The 22,971-nt window shown below is 41.1% G+C and overlaps 2 protein-coding genes across 2 annotated transcripts in view; both read left to right on the plus strand.

Moving 5' to 3' along the window:
• Positions 1–14,342, plus strand: part of LOC307042026 (uncharacterized protein) — a 69,720-nt gene extending 55,378 nt beyond the window's left edge. The window contains exons 12-14 of the mRNA XM_079685693.1: positions 12,459–12,557; positions 13,586–13,632; positions 13,719–14,342. Coding sequence (XP_079541819.1) covers positions 12,459–12,557; positions 13,586–13,632; positions 13,719–13,811 — 239 coding nt within the window. The 3' untranslated portion in view covers positions 13,812–14,342. The remainder of the gene's footprint in view (positions 1–12,458; positions 12,558–13,585; positions 13,633–13,718) is intronic.
• Positions 14,343–15,687: 1,345 nt separating this feature from the next.
• LOC307038886 (uncharacterized protein) lies at positions 15,688–22,520 on the plus strand (the record flags this gene model as incomplete). Its single annotated transcript, XM_079680560.1, has 8 exons — positions 15,688–15,721; positions 16,370–16,666; positions 16,927–17,220; positions 17,648–17,707; positions 17,949–18,038; positions 18,248–18,265; positions 21,566–21,642; positions 21,896–22,520. 8 exons carry the CDS (start codon positions 15,688–15,690, stop codon positions 21,926–21,928), a joined length of 903 nt encoding a protein of 300 aa, XP_079536686.1. The 3' UTR covers positions 21,929–22,520.
• Positions 22,521–22,971: the final 451 nt, after the last annotated feature.

Consider the following 22,971-nt stretch of genomic DNA (forward strand, 5'->3'; position numbering starts at 1 on the left):
GTATATTTGTCGCAGGCTAGATAGCATGTGGTTACGACCACCATGTCCCACATCTTGGTGTACTTGCCGTAGAATGATGTCAGAAATGTGAAGGTCTTTTGCCAATATAGCAGGATGTTTAGATTCTTCAGGCATTGCTGCTCTACTGAGACGTCCTCCCACTCTCAGAACACCATCTTCAAGTACTGGGTTGAGCTTGTAGATGTGACTAGTCCTTTTCACACCTTCTCCCTTTTGCAAGCCTTTGATTTCTTCAGGAAACCTTTTTCTTTGGCAAAAGCAGATCATTTCTTTCTCAGCGTTTCGGAGGTCCTCAATAGAAAGAAAACCAGAGACCACCTGAGCCTTGATAGTCTGCATTTCCTTTTTGATCTCTCGGTCTTGTTGTTCCTTATTCAAGCCAGACTGAGCAAGAGTCAGACTCAATTGCTTCCTCTTCCGACTAAGGCACAGCAGCAGGTTTTTCAACCTAAGGATCCAACCAACCGTCTTCTTCAGGTGGATCCAAGAAGAGAAGTGATTGATCAATCGGGTTACAGCATCCATCTTTTTTTCAACCTGCACAGCGTTCACATTCAGACTTATCTTGACCTCAGGGTCTTCTGGTGCCATTTCAGAGCCATCAAGGTTCACAGGCCACTGTTCTTCAGGTCCAGTGAGAAACTGAGGTCCAGACACCTATGTGTCATCTTTCAGGAGCGTTTCCACTTTGACTCCCCTGGAAGCCCAGTCGGCAGGATTGCTTGCGGTGGGAACATATCTCCACTGAGATGGATTTGATACGCTGGGTATTTTTGAAACCCTGTTTGCGACGAAGGTTCGAAACCTTAAGGTCTCATTACTGATGTACTTCAGTACGGAAGTACTATCAGTCCAAAAGATGGAGTCTTTAAGTTGCATTTGCAGCTCCTTCCTACACATCTTGTCCATACGACTTGCAACCACGGCAGCCGTCAATTCCATTCGAGGGATGGTTATTGGTTTCAATGGGGCCACTCTAGCTTTTCCCATAATGAAGACACAGTGCACTTGTCCTTTGATGTTATGTAATAACAGGTAAGTCACTGTTCCATAGCCGTCTTCGCTTGCATCTGCGAAGTGGTGTAGCTGAGCAGAGGTCACTTCCCCAAAATCCACCGGTTTTAGGCATCTGTCAACTTTAAACTCTTCGAGATTGCAGAGCTCCTTCAGCCAACTTTTCCACTCTTGTGCAGCTGAGGCTGGTATAATATCATCCCAACCAAGTTCTCTTCTGCACAAGTCTTGAAGAATCATCTTGGCTGACAGGACCACAGGTGCCAATATTCCTAATGGGTCAAATATTGAGCTGACCATGGAAAGGATCCCTCTTCTGGTTATGGGTTTGTCCTTGATCATGATCTTGAACTTAAAGACATCTGACTCAACACACCACTGTACGCCCAATGATCTTTCCACAGGGAGTGTGTCATTATCCAAGTCCAGATCCTTAACTTCTTTCGCTCTCTCCATCGTAGGTATAGCAGCAAGCACGATACGTCTGTTGCTAATCCACTTTGTGAGATGAAAGCCCCCTTGAGCACAAAGTGCACAAAGGTCATGATAGAGTGCCACTGCCTCCTCCTCTGAGACCACAGATGTTAGACAATCATCAACATAGAAATTGTGCAGGACGATGTTGATTACTTTGGGGCTGAACTGCTCCTGATGGTCCTCTTCACACTTTCTAAGGGCAAAACTAGCACAACTTGGAGACGATGTAGCTCCAAACAGATGTGCAACCATTCTGTGCTCTTCTAAGTTCTGATGATGATCTCCATTTGGCCACCAGAGAAACCTCAGCAGATCTGAATCCTCAGCTGGTACTCGAACCTGATGAAACATGGCTTCAATGTCTGCCATGAGTACAACAGGTTCCTTTCTGAATCTTGTCATGACTCCAACCAGTGTGCTGGTAAGATCTAGTCCCTGTAGGAGCTGCGCATTCAGCGATGTTCCCTGGAATGTAGCTGCACAGTCAAATACGACCCTGATATTTTTCTTCTTTGGGTGGTATACACCATGGTGTGGTATATACCACACCCTGCCGTCACTGCGTTCCAGATCCACAACTGGCACTTTCTCTGCATAGCCCTTCGAAAGGATGTCGATCAGCATGAAATGAAACATCTTTTTCAAACCTTCTCTTGAGGCTCAGTGTACGTTGTTCTGCTACTCTCCTGTTGTTTGGCATACTAACATCCATTTTCCTTAAAAAGGTAAGCCAATACAGTAATGGCCATCCATCAACTTAGGAGACTTTGTGACGTACTCCATAAAGTGACAGTCCTCTCTTGACGGTCCCATCTGCTCATCCTGACTGCGTTCAGGGAAATCAGCCTTTAGCTGCTGCCTCGACAGATCTTCAAGGTTTGCAACAGATATCCTATTGACAGTGACATCTGGCTGTCCACAAGTCATTTCACTACTCCTGTCTCCTCTGAGAGGTCCATTGACAGTCCAACCCAGCATAGTTTTGACTGCATATGGGCCGCCGTCTACACTCCGAATAACTTCCCATGGCTCCAGTGCCTCAGGAACATTAGTCCCAATCAACAGGTCCACATCTGAATCAATCTCAGTAATCATTACATGTTTCAGGTGAGGCCATCTCTGAAGGTCTTTCTGCCGAGGAATGCTGCCTCGATGAACTGGCATAGTTTTCTGGGTGTAGGTGTCAGGCAGCTCACAATAATGACTGCTGTCTAATCCAGCCACATGCAGGTCAGAAACAATGTGACTTCCAACTATTTTCTCCTGACCCATTGTCCGAAGGAGAATGTCTGTTCTTCTTCCCCTGAGATTCAGTTTGTTCATCAGCCGCTCCGTGCAGAATGATGCTGAGCTCCCAGGATCCAGGAAGGCATATGTTATGAATGTTTCATGTCCCTTCTTAGACTTTACTTGAATAGGCACTATGGAGAGAGTACAATCTGGCTCACCGGCCCCTGTAAGACCACTGGACTGAACGGAGATCAGAGCACTGCTTATAGCTTTTCCTTTAGTTTGCGTTGTGTCAGTTTCTTTCTCTTTCTGATAGATATGAAGTATGCTTGGGTGCTTCAGACTGCATACTTTGCACGAGAGGCGTTTCCTACAGTCTTTACTCATGTGCCCAATACACAAGCATCCAAAACACGCACCATGTTCCATTAAGAAAGCGATTTTCTCACTATGAGCCTTTCTTTCCAGTTGAAAACACAGATCCAGTATATGTCCACCTCCACAAAACAGGCAAACACTTGTACCTAGTGAGCCTCTCTCCTTCATTCTTATTTCAGGTTCCACTTTATTTTCCGCTGTCGTAATAGTATTAGCAAAGCTGCTTCCCCTCATCCTTGAACGAGGTTCAAACTTAGCTTTCCTCACATCTTTGTTGGCTGCTGGTGGAGTATCCTGTATATCTCCAAACAGTGGATCGCTCACAATATCCACCTGTCTTTCAATGAAGTTAACAATATCCATGAATGTAGCTCTCCGGCCCTGCCTTTTCTGTAAGTCTTAGGCCAGAGTTCTCCATTTGTCCCTATATTTGTAGGGCAACTTTTTTATGATGGCTAGCATATTGCTAGGCATGTTCAACTCACACATGTATTCAAACTCTTCCATGACGTTGGAGCATCCTCTCAGAAAGAGACCGTAAGCTTGCAGAGCTCGCACATCTTCTACTCTTATTGGCTGCCATGAAAGAGCCTTTTCCATGTAAGCTGAAACAATTTTCTGTGCATTACCAAAATGCTCCTGTAGCAAAGCCTTTGCTTTGGCATATCCTCTGTCATGGGCCATATGCTGACAGCTTCTGACAAGCTCCAAAGGCTGCCCCCTGGTGTACTGTTCGAGAAAATACAGGCAGTCTTAAGGGTTGTGAGTCTTCTCCTCAATGCTGTGCTCAAAAGCTCTTATGAATGCTTGATATTGAAATGGAGAGCCATCAAAAATCTGAATTTCTCTTTTCGGCAGAAAAGAGAGAGACTGTTGCTGAACCAACATGGATGTTATTTCATTTTGTCTTTCCAAAACATTAATTAAAGGATTCTGAGCACTGCTGCTTGGTGCCAGTGCTGCTGGGTGATTGCTTTGGTGTTGTAACTGTGGATGTGATTGTGTTGAACTTTGATGTATATTGGCCTCCGGGCTTCTTGTGGCTTGATGTTGCAGATGTCCATATTCTACTTCATGTTCTCTGTGCGAAAACTGTACGTCAGACTGGCCACCTGTAGGCCTGTTTGTGTCAGGCACAAATGTGTTTTGCTCCAGCACTGAGCGTGGCTTCCTTTCGTCCCCTTCCCAAATAAGAATGCATGCCATTGGGACTCACAGATGTGTTACTTGCAGCACGAGACCTTCCAGAGCCTCTTAGCACATTCATTTTAGCCCTTGATGCGGCTATTTCCACTTCCATTTCTAATTGCTCCCTCTTTTTCCTGAGCTGTTCCTTATTTTTCCTGAGCTCTTCCTCTTGTTCATCCAATGCATGCTTGTCTTTTAATAAAATGTGTCGTGCCATGAGAGCGGCCATGTCAGCCTCAGCTTTGATGCATGATGATGTAGTTGAAACACTGGACCTGGTTCCAGCAGAGCTCCGCTTGCAAGACCAATGCTTCCTATGTTTGAAACACTGTCGCTTGGTTTTATTTCCTCTTGTGCTTCACAAGTTTCAACATTTTTCCAAATTGTTTTGAAACATGACATACTTTGTTGGTCTTCATCAGATATCTCAATTGAGGAAACATGTGCAATGGTGCTGCTCGGTTGTCTCCCAGTTTCAGAAAGCCATTGCTTGACATCGTCGATAAATCCATTATTGTATTTCATTGTCTTGGCAAACCATACATTTTGATTTTCCTGTTCGTCTGCAGGAAGAAGAGGAATTGCAGACTTGTGTAACAGGGTGGTTTCTTTAACCAGTTTAATTAAATGTTCAAGTTGAGTTTGTATTTGTGAGGCGTTGTCATCCCTTTGCATGAGATCCTTCATTGTTTTAATCACACTTTTCATTTTGTGAACCGTTGATTGACGTTCCTTTTGAAGCTTTTCGATTTTATTTGCCAAAGCCTTGGCAGTGAGTATCGACTCTCTCTTTTGTTCATCCATTTTTGCCACATTGACATCTGAATTTGATCCACTGATTGACATATCCTTTTAATGTTTTAATGAATGAACAACAAAGGCTCCAATCCACACAACCACTAGCGGCACAAACCAACACACGCAAGCAACAAGTCAGTCCCCAATGGACACGCAGCAGTAACTTATTTACACTGTGTTCTAACAAACATTTACAAAGCATGAATGAAGAAGTTACATACCGCTCGCTCCTGCTGCTGTGTGGATTGTCCGTCAGTCTTTATCCTCCCCCGGCAGTACGCTGAAGTTTCCTTAAGCCGCTCTCCAATACAGCGGCGAACACGGCGTTTCAATGTTTCCTTTTAATTCCACAGCGTCACAGATCGATCCGAGAAATCTCCGTAGATCCACGCTGTGGTACAAGTCTTTTTTGTTGACTTAATATTGCGGCAGTAGTCTTAAACAAAGTGCCGCGAGGGACTAAACAAGAGAAAAAACACTGTGGACGCGCACAAACTCAGTCTTTCCAACACAGTATGCGTTTGACCTTTTATTTGCAAAGCAAAAATGCAATATGCCATATCCATATGCGTGCGTGCGTGCGTGCGTGCGTGCGTGCGTGCGGTCAACACAAATTGTCCTTCTCTAGCTCACCCCCCATAAATTCCCCAGTGTGCAGGTAAAATCAACCGGATATAAGCACAAACGTCACCACACAAATCCAATGACACGCCCACCACCAATAGTGACTCAAAAAACATGTATCGTAACAAACACAGAAATGGCTTCATATGTGGCTCCTACAAAGGATAAGGCATTGTTAATTAAAAATAAAGTAATGATATGTATTACTTTTAAGCACAATATTGAGTATTTAGCCACCATTAACCAATGTATCATGTTACATGTGCCGAGCTAAGAAGTAATAACAGTTTGTATAATATATTTTTACTTGTAAATGCCTATATATAAAACTGAGACAATTAATTATATTTTTCAAAACTTTTATCATTCACTATAGGTGATTACCTCATTACCTCTCCCTCCTGTGAATACAACACTTATAATAGTTTACCACATTGTGTAGGCTTCATCATATCATGTATGGGCCTGTGTAATGTGCACTTCCTTTAAATTGAGTATATTGCTAACATGACCAGTTCAGTCAGGAGCCACTTAAAAAAAGTGGAGGGCTGAAACAGAGAAAAGTATTTAGTGTTAGAATCTGAAACAAAATGAGTTGAAATATGTTTGAGGTTGTTTAAATGCTTGAGTTCATTTTGAGACTCTGCTCTAATCACATGGTCCACCACAGATTCTAACTCAGGTGTAGATGTACAGTAGTGAAGCAGATAGTAAAAGTATTGTTTCTAATGTCTTTATCTTTAAACCAGCTGCTGTTCTGCCTTACATTTGATAGAGAGCGTGCACTGTCGCTGCTCCCAGCGTACTCTCTGCAGAGCGCCTGGTAATCATACAGCGTGATCCTGCAACACAAACAGAGCAGCAGAGGATGGAAAGTCAAACTTGACATTTATGTTTAATGGTTTAATGCAGTGGTGTCAAACTCAAATACACAGTGGGCCAAAATAAATAAATGGGTACTAGTCGAGGGCCGGACTGGTTCAATGTTTATTGCAAAACATATTGAAATGAACTTATTGCAAATATTAAACCTGGAACTAACAAAGCTTAAATTATTGCCTATAAAAACATTAAACATTAAATAATTAGTTGCATTAATTTCTTATCGCTCTATCTGCAGCTTTTCCGGAGTCATTTCTTATGATTACATTTTCCCACAGGCCAACAACAGCTTCAAAAAAACTGTTTCCCTCAAAGAAAAAACCAAACATGCCCTGTTGTCGCAAGAAATAAAGTGCAGAAGGAAACATCCATGTAAACTCAGTTTGCTGCTCTGTGATGCTAGTTCAAGCCAGAGACATCTCATCTTGGGTGCAAGTTCATCAATGTTTGGGGTCAGGCTCTGAGCTGAGGAAATCCTCAGGATGGAGTGAAGGTCTGCGTGCAATATACCGTCGTAGTAATTAAAGATTATCCTGCGGGCCAAAATTAAATCCACCAAGGGCCTGACTTGGCCCCCGGGCCTTGAGTTTGACACATGTGGTTTAATGTATCAGTTTAGGGCTCAGAGAAATGTGATGTTGTGTCTTTGACCTTTTGAAGGACCCCATTTGGAGAAGTTTGTTCATAACTGCACCCTCCACCTCTCCGAAGAAGAGCCCTGTCTGAGAGAGGAGTTGTGTCAAAGCACACAGGCACACAAAATTATGGGAACAGCCAATGAAAAATAACTTTTAACTAATAACTAATTAGATTTTTAAAATTTTTAAAACTCGACAGAGAAAGACAAAACTGGTATTTATATCAGGTCTGCTGCTGTGAGTGAACAAAGTAGACTTTCTTCCTTTAACTTTCATCCTACATCCCTTTAAATCTTTCAGCTATCCTATTTGGAAGAGCGGCCCAGTGTTGCTCTACACACGCTCAAGACTTATGGAAAAATATTTAAAGACAACTGGAAAAGCTTAGATAAATCGGAGTTCAATTGTTTCCAAACAAATTAGCTGAGAACGTGGTTGAATCAGATGAGCTTTATTCGTTAGTCCAGACGGCATATAAACAGCAAGACACATTTCTTCGCTTCATACTAAATAAACGTTAACAGTCTCCAAAAGAACAAAAGGAACACGGTCAAAAGACTTTTCCGTTTCCCCGTCTCATCAACCCCAGCTGTGTCCTATCAATCTACCATATATAGGCATATAGCCATGCACGTGATACTGACGCACATAACAAATAATAAGTGAGCCTTAAATTAATACATTTGAAAACCATAGTATGACTCACAAAAATACCTTTAGACGGTGAGTTAATCTAATTTATATTATCATCAAGCCTAACTATCAGACAATAATAACTCAATGAAAATGGCTCCAACAAAGCTATTATCCATTTATAATACAACGATAATTGACTGTTGTTTCACCAGGTCGGGCTGTTAATAATCCAAGTATTACATTACATTGCATTGCATTTAGCTGACGCTTTTATCCAAAGCGACTTACAATAAGTGCGTTCGACCAACAAAATACAAACTTGAAAAAAGCAGAATCATATAAGTACATCAGGTTTCATAGAGGTGAAACATTTCAAGTGCTACTCAACTGGCTTTAGATAAGCCAGTCCTTTATTAGTATATAAGTGCTTTGTTAATAAGTCTATCGCTCGAAGTGGAGTCTAAAGAGATGAGTTTTCAGTCTGCACCAGAAGATGTGTAAGCTTTCTGCTGTCCTGATTTCAATGGGGAGCTCATTCCACCATTTTGGAGCCAGGATAGCAAACCCACGTGTTTTTGCTGATGGGAACTTGGGTCTCCCTCGCGGTGCGGGTGCAGCGAGCTGTTTGGCTGATGCAGAGCGGAGCGCCCATGCTGGGGTGTACGGTTTAACCATGTCCTGGATGTAGGAAGGGCCAGATCCATTCGCAGCATGGTACGCAAGTACCAGTGTCTTGAAGTGGATTCTAGCAGTTACCGGAAGCCAGTGAAGGGAGCGGAGGAGCAGCGTGGTGTGGGAGAATTTAGGAAGGTTGAAGACCAGACGAGCAGCTGCATTCTGGATGAGCTGCAGAGGTCGGATGGCACATGCAGGGAGACCAGCCAGGGGGGAGTTGCAGTAGTCTAGGCGTGAGATGACGAGAGCCTGGACCAGAACCTGCGTAGCTTTCTGGGTCAGCTGGGGACGTATCCTCCTGATGTTGTAAAGCGTGTATCTGCAGCAGTGGGTTGTAGCAGCAATGTTTGCAGTGAAGGACAGGTTGTTATCTAGGGTCACATCCAGATTCCTTGCAGTCTTAGTCGGGGAAACAACAGAGGAGCCGATGTTGATTGTTAGGTCAAGAGTGGGATAATCTTTTCCCGGAAGGAAAAGCAGTTCAGTCTTGTCAAGGTTGAGCTTGAGGTGATGAGCAGACATCCACTGAGAGATGTCAGCTAGACAAGCATAGATGCGTGCGACGACCTGGGTCTCTGAGCGGGGAAAGGACAGAATTAAATTGGGTGTCGTCAGCGTAGCAGTGGTATGAAAAACAATGCGGGCTAATAACAGATCCGAGCGAGTTTGTGTACAAGGAGAAGAGGAGGGGACCAAGAACAGAGCCCTGACGGACCCCTGTAGTTAATTGACAAGGGTCGGACTCTGACCCTCTCCAAGTTACCCTGTAGGTGCGGTCTTTGAGGTATGAGGTGAGGAGAGAAAGTGCAGAGCCTGAAACTCCAAGTTCTTGGAGAGTGCGAAGGAGGATCTGATGGTTCACCGTGTCGAATGCAGCAGACAGGTCCAAAAGGATGATGACAGAGGAGAGGGAGGCTGCTTTAGCAGTGTGCAGTTCCTCAGAGACAGCAAGGATGGCAGTTTCTGTTGAGTGACCTGCCTTGAAACCAGACTGGTGCGGATCCAGAAGGTTGTTCTGATGGAGATAACAGGAGAGTTGTTTAAAGACAGCGCGTTCAAGTGTTTTAGACAGGAACGGGAGGAGAGGGACAGGCCTGTAGTTTATAACATCGGACGGGTTGAGAGTGGGTTTCTTTAGGAGAGGGTTTACTCTTGCCTCCTTGAGACTGTTTGGAAAGTAACCAGAAGTTAGAGAAGTGTTGATGAAATGGGTGAGAAACGGTAGAATATCAGGAGCGATAGTCTGAAGGAGGTTTGAGGGGATAGGGTCCAGAGGACAGGTGGTAGGACGGGCAGAGGTAACGAGGGTAAGAACCTCACTTGGAGAGAGAGGGGAGAAGGAGGTCAGTGTGTGGGTGAACGGCGGGTCTAGTGACCCAGCTGTGAGTAAAGGTGAGTCAGAAAAAGAAGAGCGAATATCATCAACCTTTTTTTCAAAGTGGTTAACAAAGTCGCTTGACAGAAGGGAGGAGGGGGGAGGGGCTTTGGGGGGGTCCGACAGGGTGGAGAAGATGGAAAATAGTTTTTTGGGATTGGAATAGGAAGATTGGATCTTATCTTGAAAGAAAGTGCTTTTTGCCTGAGAGATGGAAGCAGAGAAAGAGGAGAGGAGAGCCTGATAGGTTAGGAGGTCGTCATGGTGTTTGGATTTCCACCATTTCCGCTCTGCTGCCCTAAGGATGGTTCTATTAGCACGCAGTGCGTCATTTAGCCAGGGAGCAGGAGGGGACTGACGAGCCTGCCGAGATGTGAGAGGACAGAGAGAGTCCAGAGAGGATGAGAGAGTAGAGAGGAGGGTTTCTGGAGCAGAGTTTGGAGGCAGGAGTTGGAACGAGTCAGAGGAAGGGAGGGCTGAGAGCACCGATGAGGCAAGGGTAGAGGGGGAGAGGGAACGGAGGTTACGGCGGACAGGTGCAGAGTTAGAAGAGATGAGTTTGTTATGTTTGGAAAGGGGTAGAGAGAACGAAATTAAGAAGTGATCGGATGTGTGAAGCGGGTTTACAGAGAGGTTAGAATTAGTGCAGTTCCTTGAGAATATGAGATCAAGGACATTGCCAGCGTTATGAGTTGGTGGGGATGGAGACAGTGAGAAAGCAAAGGTGGTTAACAGACATGTTAGTTTGTCTATCTTCCCTGTCTGGAGGTTGAAGTCTCCGAGAAGTACAGCGGGAGGGCCAGTTTTAGGGATGTGTGAGAGGAGATTATCTAATTCCTCTAAGAAGTCCCCCAAGGCGCCTGGTGGACGGTAGAGAACAACAATAGTTAATTGTATAGGATGGGTTACTGTGACGGCATGGAATTCAAAGGTGGAAGGAGTGAAGTTAGGTAGCTTGAAGAGGGAAAAGCTCCAGTTGGGAGAGAGCAGGAGACCAGTGCCACCTCCTCTGCTAGAGGGTCTGGGTGTGTGGGAGAAGGAATATGCTGTGGAGAGAGCTGCTGGGGTGGATGTGTTGGATGGAGTAATCCAGGTCTCAGTGAGAGCAAGGAAATCCAGAGACTGCAGGGAAGCGTAGCCAGAGATGAAGTCAGCCTTAGGAACAGCTGACTGGCAGTTCCACAGGCCACCTGCAACTAGATGTTGGATCTCAGTGGAGCATGTGGGATAGAGGAGAGCAGGCCGGTTATATCGATTAGGAGATACACGGGGCCAGTGATAATTGCGAGAAGACACATGAACAGGAATGGAGAACCTATACATGATTATAGCATTAGGGGCTAAAAAACAAAATAAAACACCAGCGATACTTAGCTCAATCAAAGTAGGATTTACCAACTCTTTGCCTCCCTCGTGACTCTAATGTCTTTGTCAGTCTTCGTCTGACACTCCAGGAAAGTGCTTCCTAAAATGGACAACTGATTGCTGAGTTCTCACAGCTGTGGGGCCACGCCCCTTTAATTAGTTAACTCTCTGCAGCTGGTGGCCCTCAAAAGGAAATCTAGACTGGCTCCCTCCTGAGTTGTTATTGTCTTTTCAGTGGCACAATGGTTTTACAATTACATTAAACCGTAAGTTATAAAGTTATGAGTTTAACCCTTAATACAGTTACACCTACTCAATAAAGCTCTTTTTATTCTACAAATGTTTAAATCAAAGTTAACCCTAGCAGTCAGTTAGTTCAGTTTTAAGGTTTCAGTCAAATTACTTGTCCCAAGTTTCTGCCTGACAGATACTGTAGCGGTTTTGAGATTTAAAATCACAATTTCAGTTAGATCAACTACAGAACATTTATAAAGAGTACACACACTGAAACAGAGAAGTCTAAAAACAGAATGTTACTCACACAATTCTAGAAGTCACCAGTTGCTATCCTTTCAAAATCGAGTTGCACACTGAAAGTTCCTCCTCTTCTCCCCTCACACAAGTGAAACCAACATCAGGTGACATAATGATTCCATTTTTCATACTAACTCTAAAACATTTTTGTGAAAGAAAGCTATCAATCAGCACACAGCAAACAATATGCTGCATTATATTTTTTACTCTGACAACAGATAATATATTCTGTGATTTTAATGTTGGTTTGTTTCTGTGCCTCTCAAGAAACACCCACTAGTGTGAATCCAGGACCTGATCAAGATATAACAGGTAGACTAAAGATTCTTATTGTTGCATACAAATGCCAACATGAATTGCATTTTATGTTTAAAAAATGTTCGGTCTGTTAATAGGTTCAAGTGTTACTATGCCTGGTATTAAAGATAGCTCTAACACTGCAGCCCCTCAGAAAACTGCAGGTGAGAATACTTATGGGTTTACCACTTAAACTCAGCGATTAAATAATGTCTATAACCTTATTAACTCAGAAATGTGTACTGCAATTCACAGGACCTGTCTTCTTGATGTTGTTAATGCTATGACAAGCAAAACTGACACTTATATTGCTTCTCGTTTCAAAGCAGGAATATGGAAGTTTGTAGCAGTTGTGGCTGGATGTGGAGTTACTGTGGGAGTCATCTTGCTGGTTTCTGCAATTCTCTGTAACAACAGAATAACTGGTGAGAACCTTGTCAAGTTTGTCTCATAAAGTCAGAACATGTTTGTTGTATACATGTCTTCAAAGCAAAAGTTCCCTTTAACAGGTTGTCTGATTATAAAACATTTGGAAGCTCTAGAATTGCATTTTCATAAGCATTGCAAGAAAAATGTAGGATTTGGTTCAAATCGTCTACACAGTTACACATTTGAGCTTGGTTCCTAAAAGCCGTTCACAGTTTTTAGGACATTTTTAATGCAGCTTCACATTAAACAGAGATACTAAAATCACTAGTGTGTGTTAGTGTGTCTCATCGGGTTGCTCAGAACAACCATGCAAGACGTGCATCTCAAAGTAGCACTGAAACACACTTGATGGAGACCACCTACGCACTGAGACAAAAATAATCTAATGTGCTTAAACCGGACACTCTTTTTCACATGTGGCATGTTGTCTGAGAACGTTTTACTTGTATCTTGTCAAGACCATGTCTCCAACCTATATAATAACAGGTCACAAGTCAGGAGCACAACACCGGCATGTTCTCTACAGTTCTTTAATTTCCACGGTCAAGCAGCAGCATCCTACACAGGCTGGTTCAAGCTGCACAGCCATTGAGCCACTTCAGACCTTCCTGTCTTCACCACCAGGCCCAAGAGCGGCTCATGTCTGCCTTTCTCTAGTTCCCCTGGAGGTGGTGCTCTCAGCATTAAAACATGAGCCATTCACTCTCATTGAAACCGTTCAGCTGAAATAGCTTTCTCTCAAGTCTTTATTTTTGTTGGCCTTTTTGTCAACCAATACAAAAAGGAGAACTCCCTATGAAGACCAAGCATGACAGGCCACCTTACAAAGTGAATATAGATAGTGGAGAGATGAACAATCCATGTTAGTATTGAACGTTTGTCAAATATGGAAAGGAGCAAAAGTCTCTCAACCACTCTCTTATATTGTGTTTGATTAAAGATTTACGAAAAGTGAAATGTTGTCAAAGATTATGGCGACATTTTATTTATTTTTTTGATATACATTTTTTTTTTTTCTTACTAGTAGGTTCTCAGGAAGTGAAAGGCAGACAGGAGCATCACAATGAGAATGTAAGTCTGACATGAAGGTTAATAAACAATAAGCCATGTATTTAATCATGTACAGTATATCATAGTTGGTGTCTTCCTTATTCCAGATGGAGATATACCATATGTACGCAGCCATCTCGGAGGAGCCGGCCGCATCGGACCTCAAGAGTATAATGTACAGCACCGTGCAGTCACACTGAAACAATACCATTCAGAGAGAGAAGCAGACAGCCTAACAACTGTTACTGAAATTAACTTTGTGTACGACTTTCATTGGTAAAATGCTGATCGAGTTTTAGAGTTTTTACAACTATTAAAGCTTTGCAATTTTCAAGTTAAAGTCTATTATGTACAAAGCTCAGCATTTGTTTCAAGCTGCATTTAAATGTTGCTTTTTTCCAGATCAAGATTAAAAGAGTATTTAGTTCAGCTTCTTATCTACAGCAAAGATCACTTCAGTCCTATTTTCTTTACTTTGAGACTGTTTTTAACAGGTTTTATTTTATCTGACTATGAACTTTACGTGCAATAGAATGTTTCTACAAATATTGTAAAAAGATATGTTGACACTTAATTTGCTTTTTGTTTGAATGTCATTTGTCAATTGCTCTTTATCATAAATGATGGCTGGACCTGAACCATTCTCTGATCTTTCTCATGCATGTTGAGCTTTTCTGAAATGTGTTCTGATTTAAAACAAGAAGAAAGCAAAAATAAAGGACTTGAAATTATTTGAATGTATTAAATGATTCACTTTTAATGTGGGAGATTGTGTAAACCAGAGAAGGCTTAGATGAGCATAGAATTGGTCTGGATTTACAATGATGAAAAAGGAGAAAGATATTGGTTGTTGGGGAATAATTTGCTTAGGTATTCAACCTTTGACACAGTTCATAATTTTCTGTTTTCACTGTCTCCCTTGGCATAGGTCTACGGCCTTGGGTGTTGCTGCTATCTCTCTTAAGGAGGAGCAGCTTGGGCGCATTGTTGTTGCCAGCTTATGACCGAGCACAAGCTTGACCACCATGAGGTAGTTTATTGTTCAGGGACATCTAGAAGCCCTTCTTTTTAGGAACGTAGGTTCCCTGGTGCACATTATTTTCAATGGACGACAGCTCTTGTTAGATTCAGGGTCCATAATTGTTAAGTCTCACTGATAAAGAATGTTAATTATTACTCTCCGAACTAGTTAAAAGCTGGAACTACAGAAGAGTTCTTCAGAATTGATTTGGCATCTCTACTGTGTGGTCAACTCGTGGCCTGTGACATGTCTTGTGAATTCTCCGGCCGAAGCTCCACATAAACCATCAGTGTTTGCCATCAAAGCTCCAGCTCTCCATCGTGTCTCTCTTTGAGTCCTGACTCCAATTGTTTCAGAAGTTTCCCCCACATTGATGAGAAGTGTCTTATAATAGCTCATTTTGCTCTCTGCACTCTTTTCCCTAAAATGGTAATGACAACAGCAGAGAAGCAACAACAGTCCTGAGAGAGACTGCACAGTTCATTTTGAAATCCAAGCAATATCTTTGGCATTTAACTTTGAATTCATATGTTCAGGTTAATATATGTAAAAATAAGTGACATCATTATTTTTATGAGCAGAAATTAGAATGATGTGACGGCTAAATTGAATATATAATTGTATATATTAATAATAGAAAGAAAAGTGAGGTCTTATATAAAAGAATATAACTTTTATCACGTGTTGCAATGCTACAGAACTAAAAACAACTCCTTTAGTTAACACTTGCGTATACTTATTTAGGTTTTATATAACCACAGTGCACACACACACACACACACACACACACACACACACACACACACACACACACACACACACACACACACACACACACACACACACACACACACACACACACACACACACACACACACACACACACACAGCATAATGTGTGGTATTAGAAATCTAAAAAAACATAATAGGTACTTCAAAGAAAGTTGAAGCCTGTATGTTAATGTTATTCACGTCTAAAGCTAGCTGTGGCTTTCCTGAGCGCTTTGATAAATTACACTTGAGACTTTCAGACAGTCAGAAACACAAGCTTCATCATGGCTGGACGCTTGCTGTTTGTCATCCTCGTGTGTAAGTTAAACCTCTTATTGATTTATTCATTATTAACTTATTAACTTATGCATACAAGCAAATAATGTTTTTTAATATTGCTAACCCACACGTCACTTGTTTAAAACTGTTTAGAGAGATTTGGTGGTGGCTTGTGAGCAAACAGTTTGTACAGTTTGAAAGCTTCTAAAGGGACTTATATGTAATTACTGTAAATGTTTTAATCTTATATATAAGATAACTGTTTATATCAAGTGTTCTTGTTGCCTACTTTTCCCTTTGTTGATTGTGGCTCCTACTTGGGAGGAGAAACACATGAAATTTTACGTTTTTGCTGTTGCTGTTGAAGTCATTAATTTGTTAACATTACCTTGCTCACGTATTCATTCTTTTTTCAACAGATTGCTTTCACATGTATCAAGCACAAGGTCAGTCTCTGGTCGGTTGTCTTTAATATCCAGGTTTTTTATGGTTGGATAATGATTTGACATAATCTATTTGATTGTAAAGTATATATTTTTCTCCATCACCTACATTAGATATTGTTGTTCCCCATTAAGAATACTTTCATATCAATTTAATTATTCAGTATTTAAAAGCATTTGGTTTCATTGTCTTATTGCAGCTTTTGAGTAATAACATTTAACATATTTCCCGCACGATTTCCAGATCTTCTTCCACCGACACTGACAGTGAATCCTCCGGTGATCACAGAGACAGACTCAGTCACTCTGCACTGTCAGACTCCACCCTCTGTTTCTGTGTCTCAGTGTTATTTCTACACTTTAAGTGGAGGAATGGTCAGATTCTTCCCTTGTCTGAAGAATCTGACAGGAACTGAGCTGCTGAAGATGTCACAGCAGAGACCACCTGCTGAGGTTCAAGTTAAATGTTCTTACATTGGAAAGATTGAAGGGTCAAATTCTCCGTCTCAACACAGTGACCCGTCCTCCATCACCGTACGCAGTGAGTGACTTTTACTTCCATCCACAGCAACACAAATATTTATTTTAGAGAAAAAGTGTGACTTGTATAAATCTCCTGAGAGTTATGTGTCCTCCATCATCATTCAAAGTGAGTCAACACTATTAATACTCACTATGAGCACAACCCTTGTTTAGATTTTCAATTGGCATTATCTGCCATTATATATAAATGACCAACAGCTATGGTTTAAACAAATTACATATTCAGCTTTTGAACTGAACTCATCCTTATATTTCCAGCTCTTCGTCCACCGACACTGACAGTGAATCCTCCGGTGATCACAGAGACAGACTCAGTCACTCTGCACTGTCAGACTCCACCCTCTGTTTCTGTGTCTCAGTGTTATTTCTACACTTTAAGTGGAGGAACTAGAGTCTTCCCTTGTCTGAAGACTCTGACAGGAACTGAGCTGCTGCTGATATCACAGCAGAGTTCACCTGCTGAGGTTCAAGTGAAATGTTTTTACACTGTAAAACATGGAGGGTCAACTTCTCCATCTCCACACAGTGAGACGTCCTCCATCACCGTACGCAGTGAGTGACTTTTACTCTCATCCACTAATATTATTATCAGCACAAGAAAATTGGCATGGTCTGATATCTCAGTTGTTAACTTGTTTAATAGGGTTACAAACAGAACCAAATAGAGAAAAACTGAATCAACAATTATATGTTTTTTTGTTAGTTTGATAGATAGATTTCTTACAGTATATTCAATATTTTCCTTTTTTATTTTTTTTACTTTCCAGGGGTGACTTTAGTAAATATTTTTAATTTATTTTGCAGGCCAGACTAAAGGCACACCAGTTGACCCTGTTGGTTCTGCCTCTTCTTCAGTGAAACCAGAGACAGGTTTAATAATTCATCAAATTCTCAATAATTCACGCTGACTGTTTAGAAAATGTTTGAATATTTATCATTTTTTAATTCTCCAATAATGGTATAACTCTCACTTCTGCAGGTAGTTTGACCTCTGCTGCCCCAACTCTTTTGAATCCAGCATCTGGTGATAAAGTTACAGGTATCATTTTTTTCTGAAATTAAATAAACAAAATAGCACCATTTGTAACCCAATATTTCCTATAGCATCACCTTTCTAATAAGCTTTTACACTGTTCGCCTGAGAACCGGTAAATCCCAGAGTTACACCATCTAGCAAATTCTTCTTGTGGGGTAAATGTCCTTTATGTTAACACTGTATACAGGTAAATGTAAATCTCTTCTCTCAATAAAGGTTAATCTTAATATTAATCTTAATGCAGGGAAGATGACATTGATGGTTCGAGCAGCTGTGACTGTGGGAGTCATCTTGCTTGGATTGGCACTTCTCCTTACTACAAAAAGACTGAGTGGTAAGAATAAAAATTATGACCTCGGGAACTTTTTAAAACCCAGCTTTAGATGTAGGAAATATTTCATTTAAACTTTTGAAACCAGCCTTACATGGTACAACACCTTGGGTTCACGTTGAAGAAAAGAAGGAAACAAAAGAAATTTCACATTAATTTCAACACAATTTCAAATGTAAAATAAATTGTTTTCTTTTTTTTCAATTTTCTAGAAAACTGTATTTCCAAAAGGTAAGACTTCATATTTCTCAGTTATTATCAGTTACACTTCAATGAATACCAGTATTTATGTTTGTTTCCATTATGGCTCTGGTTTATGTTCCTACCTTCAGACATTCATTCAGAGCGCCTCTGAGCTGCTCCGCTTCACAGAAAAATGTGGCCTTACGGTGTCTTTTTCATTCTTAAAGTCCATGTAATGTCCAAAATAAAAGTTATTCTGTGTTAATAAATCGCTTCATCACTTTCCACTGTTTCATTTGACATATCAACATCAATGATTCTTTCCATAAATACCCCCCAAATAACATGAAATGTGTGCCACTTTCCCGTGTTATTCCGCTCCGGTAGCGAAAAGCTTGCCAGCCATTAACCCAGCTGTGTGACGTCACACGTGGCAAACACCAGCCTCGTCTGGATTGTTTGTTTTGTATCCTTCCGCTATTTTCGCTCAACATATGTGTAACCGGACCTCGCTAAACTTTTTTTATCTAACAATTCATGATGGGGAAGCGATGTGTAGTTGTGAGCTGTGAATGTTTCCTGATTGCTATAAACATTGATCATGGGTGCTGGAAGATTGTGCACAAAACTCGGGTCAGAATTAAGTTACTACAGGTGTTATGCCAGCTTGAGCTAAATGTCACCAGAGTACAGTGAACTTGCCTAGTGACTGAAATATATAAAAGTTGAAGTGAAATAAGTAAGGCCAAAAATGAATTACGTCTGAATATCTTTATTATTTTTACCACTTTTAATTATTTGTGGGCTCGCACATATACCAAAATAGACTAATGTACACTGCAATAAAGATAAAATGTTACAAGTGAAAAATTAACAAAAGAACCCTTTTTTATTTATCAAACAGTAAATTAATACAATCTTACAAATTTGTGATTTGGAAAATGTTGTTATATTTACATGTTTCTTTGGAAAAATAATATTGTAAATGATGTACTTTGTAAATTATTTACATCATGCGAAACCATTTTAACCAGTTCAGCTGCATGATTTATGTCAAATTACAGATTTGGCCATTGAAATCCCTGATAGCGGCCTCCCGGCTCAGGGTAAGTCTTCCGTATCTCGGTTACAGCACATGCAGCGGGACTCTGATTTTTGGGCCGAGTAGGCCTACACCCCAGCACCAACGTACAAACTGTCGATAAGCTGTATATCGATACTTCCTAATGAAAAAAAAGTATACAGATTATAAATATATTTGGAGAAAAATAAAATGTTATGTAGTAGCCTACTATTATGTAGCAATGGTTACAAATTGGCTTATAACATGATATTTGTATTTTACTTGTACAAAATAAATATGAGGTTATACATGACTGCTTGACAGAATCATAGACCTCTTATATATTTCCTCACATGTGTAGTTGTTTCTTTTCTCAAGCATACATTGAACTTGCATACGCAGAAAAAATAAAAGCCAAGCTGTTTTTGACTGCTTGAAAGAGTTTAATGGTATCTTTAAAAGTGTACCATATCTGTAGCGACTAAAAGTATTATATGAAAGCAAAGCTGCAATAGGCAGTTGGGTCAATCAATATTTACTTACTGGTGTAGTGGGCCATCAACTGCTCTGTGTTGTTGTTTGTATTGAAGATACGCTATTTTCAGTGTCCAAACACTGAGACAGCCTTCTCTAAAGCCTGGGTGGCTAATAATGCACCTTGGTTTCTCGTCGGTGTCTTCTATCTGGCAGAGTCCTGCACGGGTCTGATTTTCAAGACCCGCTCCCGCCCCGCACCCGTGACGTGCAGTACCGAACCCGCCCCGCTACCCGCACATATTGCCAATTAGTCCCGCAACCCGACCCGACCCGCCGGCACATGATCCGCAACCCGACCCGAACCCGCATATATATAAGCAGTGACAACGTGCAATTATTAACACACGCAGTTGCATATTTGGCTCAAAAAGCCTGGGATGTTGTTTATTTTCTCCATCTAGGATGACACCAAAAGCCTCCCAGACGTTGGATTTTGCTCTTGAGGAAGAGTTATTGAAAATGCTGTATTCTCCGCTATAGAGAGCTTCACCTCAGCCATTCAGAATGTGGTGCGCTCAGCAGCAGATAGATGCACTGCAGAGGTTATGATTATGCTCGGTACCGCGGAGGAGAGGTCTGAGGATTTAAACATTAAACTAAATTATTATTGTTTAAATATATTTATTATGCAACACCCGCAACCGGACCCGCATCATCTTTGTTTTACCCAGAAGTGAACCCGGAAAAAAGCGTTTGAAAAAATACCACCCGCAAATCACCTTTTTTGCGGGTCACCCGTCGGGTACCCGCGGATACCCGACCCGATGCAGGACTCTGCTATCTGGTCAGTAGGTTGCAAACTGTCTATTTGTTCCATCACCTGCCAGATCTCTCTGCAGCATACACATTCATCTGCAGTGGGCATGCTTTCACAGCATTGACATGTAGCCTACACCTGAATATTGTACATAACATTAAAAAACAAAACAATATCTGCCGGACGTGTGAGGAACAGATGACAAATTAAGATCGACATTTAGTGCAGGTCAAACTAAATAAAACAGAATTTACCATTCAGTATTGCCGACTCGAGTCTCGCCGGCTGCGGAATCCGCTTCTCTTTCACAAGTTTCTGCCTCGTTGTTCGATTGCTGGGCAGGAGGCTCGTACTTATAAGGCAAAATGCCTTGAAGTGAAAGGCTAGCTGGTTCACTCTCTACTTCTGTAACTGAATCCAGATAACCCACTGAATCTGAGCTTGAATGATCGCTGTCGCTGTCGCTGTCTGAAGTTATCGCGTTGCTTGCCATTTGGACTGATTTGATCAAATGGCAATGTTTGCCACGTGTGACGTCACCGCTCGTTCGGGAGTGATCGGGGGCGTACTCGGCAAACTTCGGAACCAACATCGGTTTTTAACGTATATGTCATTTAATTATGACGAAACTTTAAAAAAAATTATTTATTTTTATTCTGGTGATATCTAAACTACATGTTAAAAAACACCTGTGTTAGATGCATTACATGGCCTTTAAGGAGTCTCAGCAGCAGTGATCATTCTGCTGGGAAAACTAACACTCTAGCACATTAATGATATCATTGCAAACATAATTCAGAAATCACACTAGATCTCTGTTAAGTCAGCAAAATGAATAAAAAGCAGAAGAAGAAGGTGGAGGAGCTGTCAGGTCAAAAAGGCCATGCAGAATGTTGAGGGAGAGTAATTCTTTATTTAAATTGAAAATGCATAATGTGCTTTTGAATTCCTTTTTATTCCTTGTGGAAACAACTGTTGTTTTTCCATTTGGACCAAAAGCAAACATCAGTGGTTTGCAGGGTGATTATGATGAGACCTTCAGTGTTGTCGCCTATAATGCAACAGTGGTGAGTTCCTTTTCTCTTCCTGTTAAAGTATGAGGTTTTTAGCCACGTTTATTAGCCACTTGGGCAAGTTCTGCTGAATGCTTCAGAATTGAATGAGAAATGTAAAGTACACTTATGAAGGTGAGCATTCTCAGTTGTAAACAAAGTTTGCATTGCAGTGGAACAGAAACATATGTTGAAAATGCACAATGATCACTGACCTCTAAACTTTACTGAGGGCAGCTAATGCTTGTCTGTTTCTTTCTTTTCATAGAGTGACGACAGCAGAGAAGCTACATCGTCCTGAGAGAGACCGCGCACAGCCATCAAAGTTCATTAGAAATCTGAACCTTTTATTTTTCTGCATTTATTTTTGAATTTGTGTTACTTTAGATCAGGGGTGTACAAACTACGGCCCGGGGGCCAAATGCGGCCCGCGGGCCATTTTAAATCGGCCCTCAGTAAATTAAGCTTGAGCTTGTCTTGTATTGTACTTCTTAAACATATCTGTAAACATATATTAAACAGTAGTGTTCATGTGTTAATAAGCCCACTTTCAGTCAATTAAAGTTGAAAATATGTTCTAACAAATCTAAGTTGATAAGATAAAAGCCCAATAACTTATTTACATAACAAGCTTGACATATAACCTTCCTATTTCCTCTTATGATAAGCAATCTAAGGCTTCTGTTTTAAAGAATGAGCTGCTAACAAAATAAATGAAACCCTATGGAAAGCTGTCATGTAGGCTTTTGTATCAAGCATAATTGACTTACAATTGATTGATTTTGCTAACTTATAACTTCACTTATGAGGCAATAAACCTCACTTCTAGCGAGTGGCCCAGCCCTTCGAATATCTTTCTGTATGTGGCCCTAAGTGAAAAAAGTTTGGACACCCCTGCTTTAGATCATTATGTCAGGGTACAGACATGAGTATGTCATGTTTCATTTGTGCAATGCTTCAAATAAAAAAAAGATTAACCATGATTATAAAGTCTCCTTCATTTTAGAAGTCGTAGATCAGGGTTATTTTTATTTGTTCAGCCCTCAAACACAAAAATGATTGTACCAAAGTGCTTCACACAAAAGGAGTCAGTCATACGTGCATAATGTATATGGGATACAATAAAGGACGACATCAATATCAAATGTTTGCAAGAAAACACATTTTATAGAATAATTCAAAAATATGGATTACACCAATGAGACGTTTTATCTCTGACAAACATGTTCACTTTGACACTCAGTCAGTGAAGACTTGCGTACACTTTTTAAAGTGTTTTATATATATATATATATATACACACACACACACGCACGCACGCACGCACGCACACACACACACACA

Source organism: Notothenia rossii (genome assembly GCF_949606895.1).
Source record: "Notothenia rossii genome assembly, chromosome: 5".
Taxonomy (NCBI): domain Eukaryota; kingdom Metazoa; phylum Chordata; class Actinopteri; order Perciformes; family Nototheniidae; genus Notothenia; species Notothenia rossii.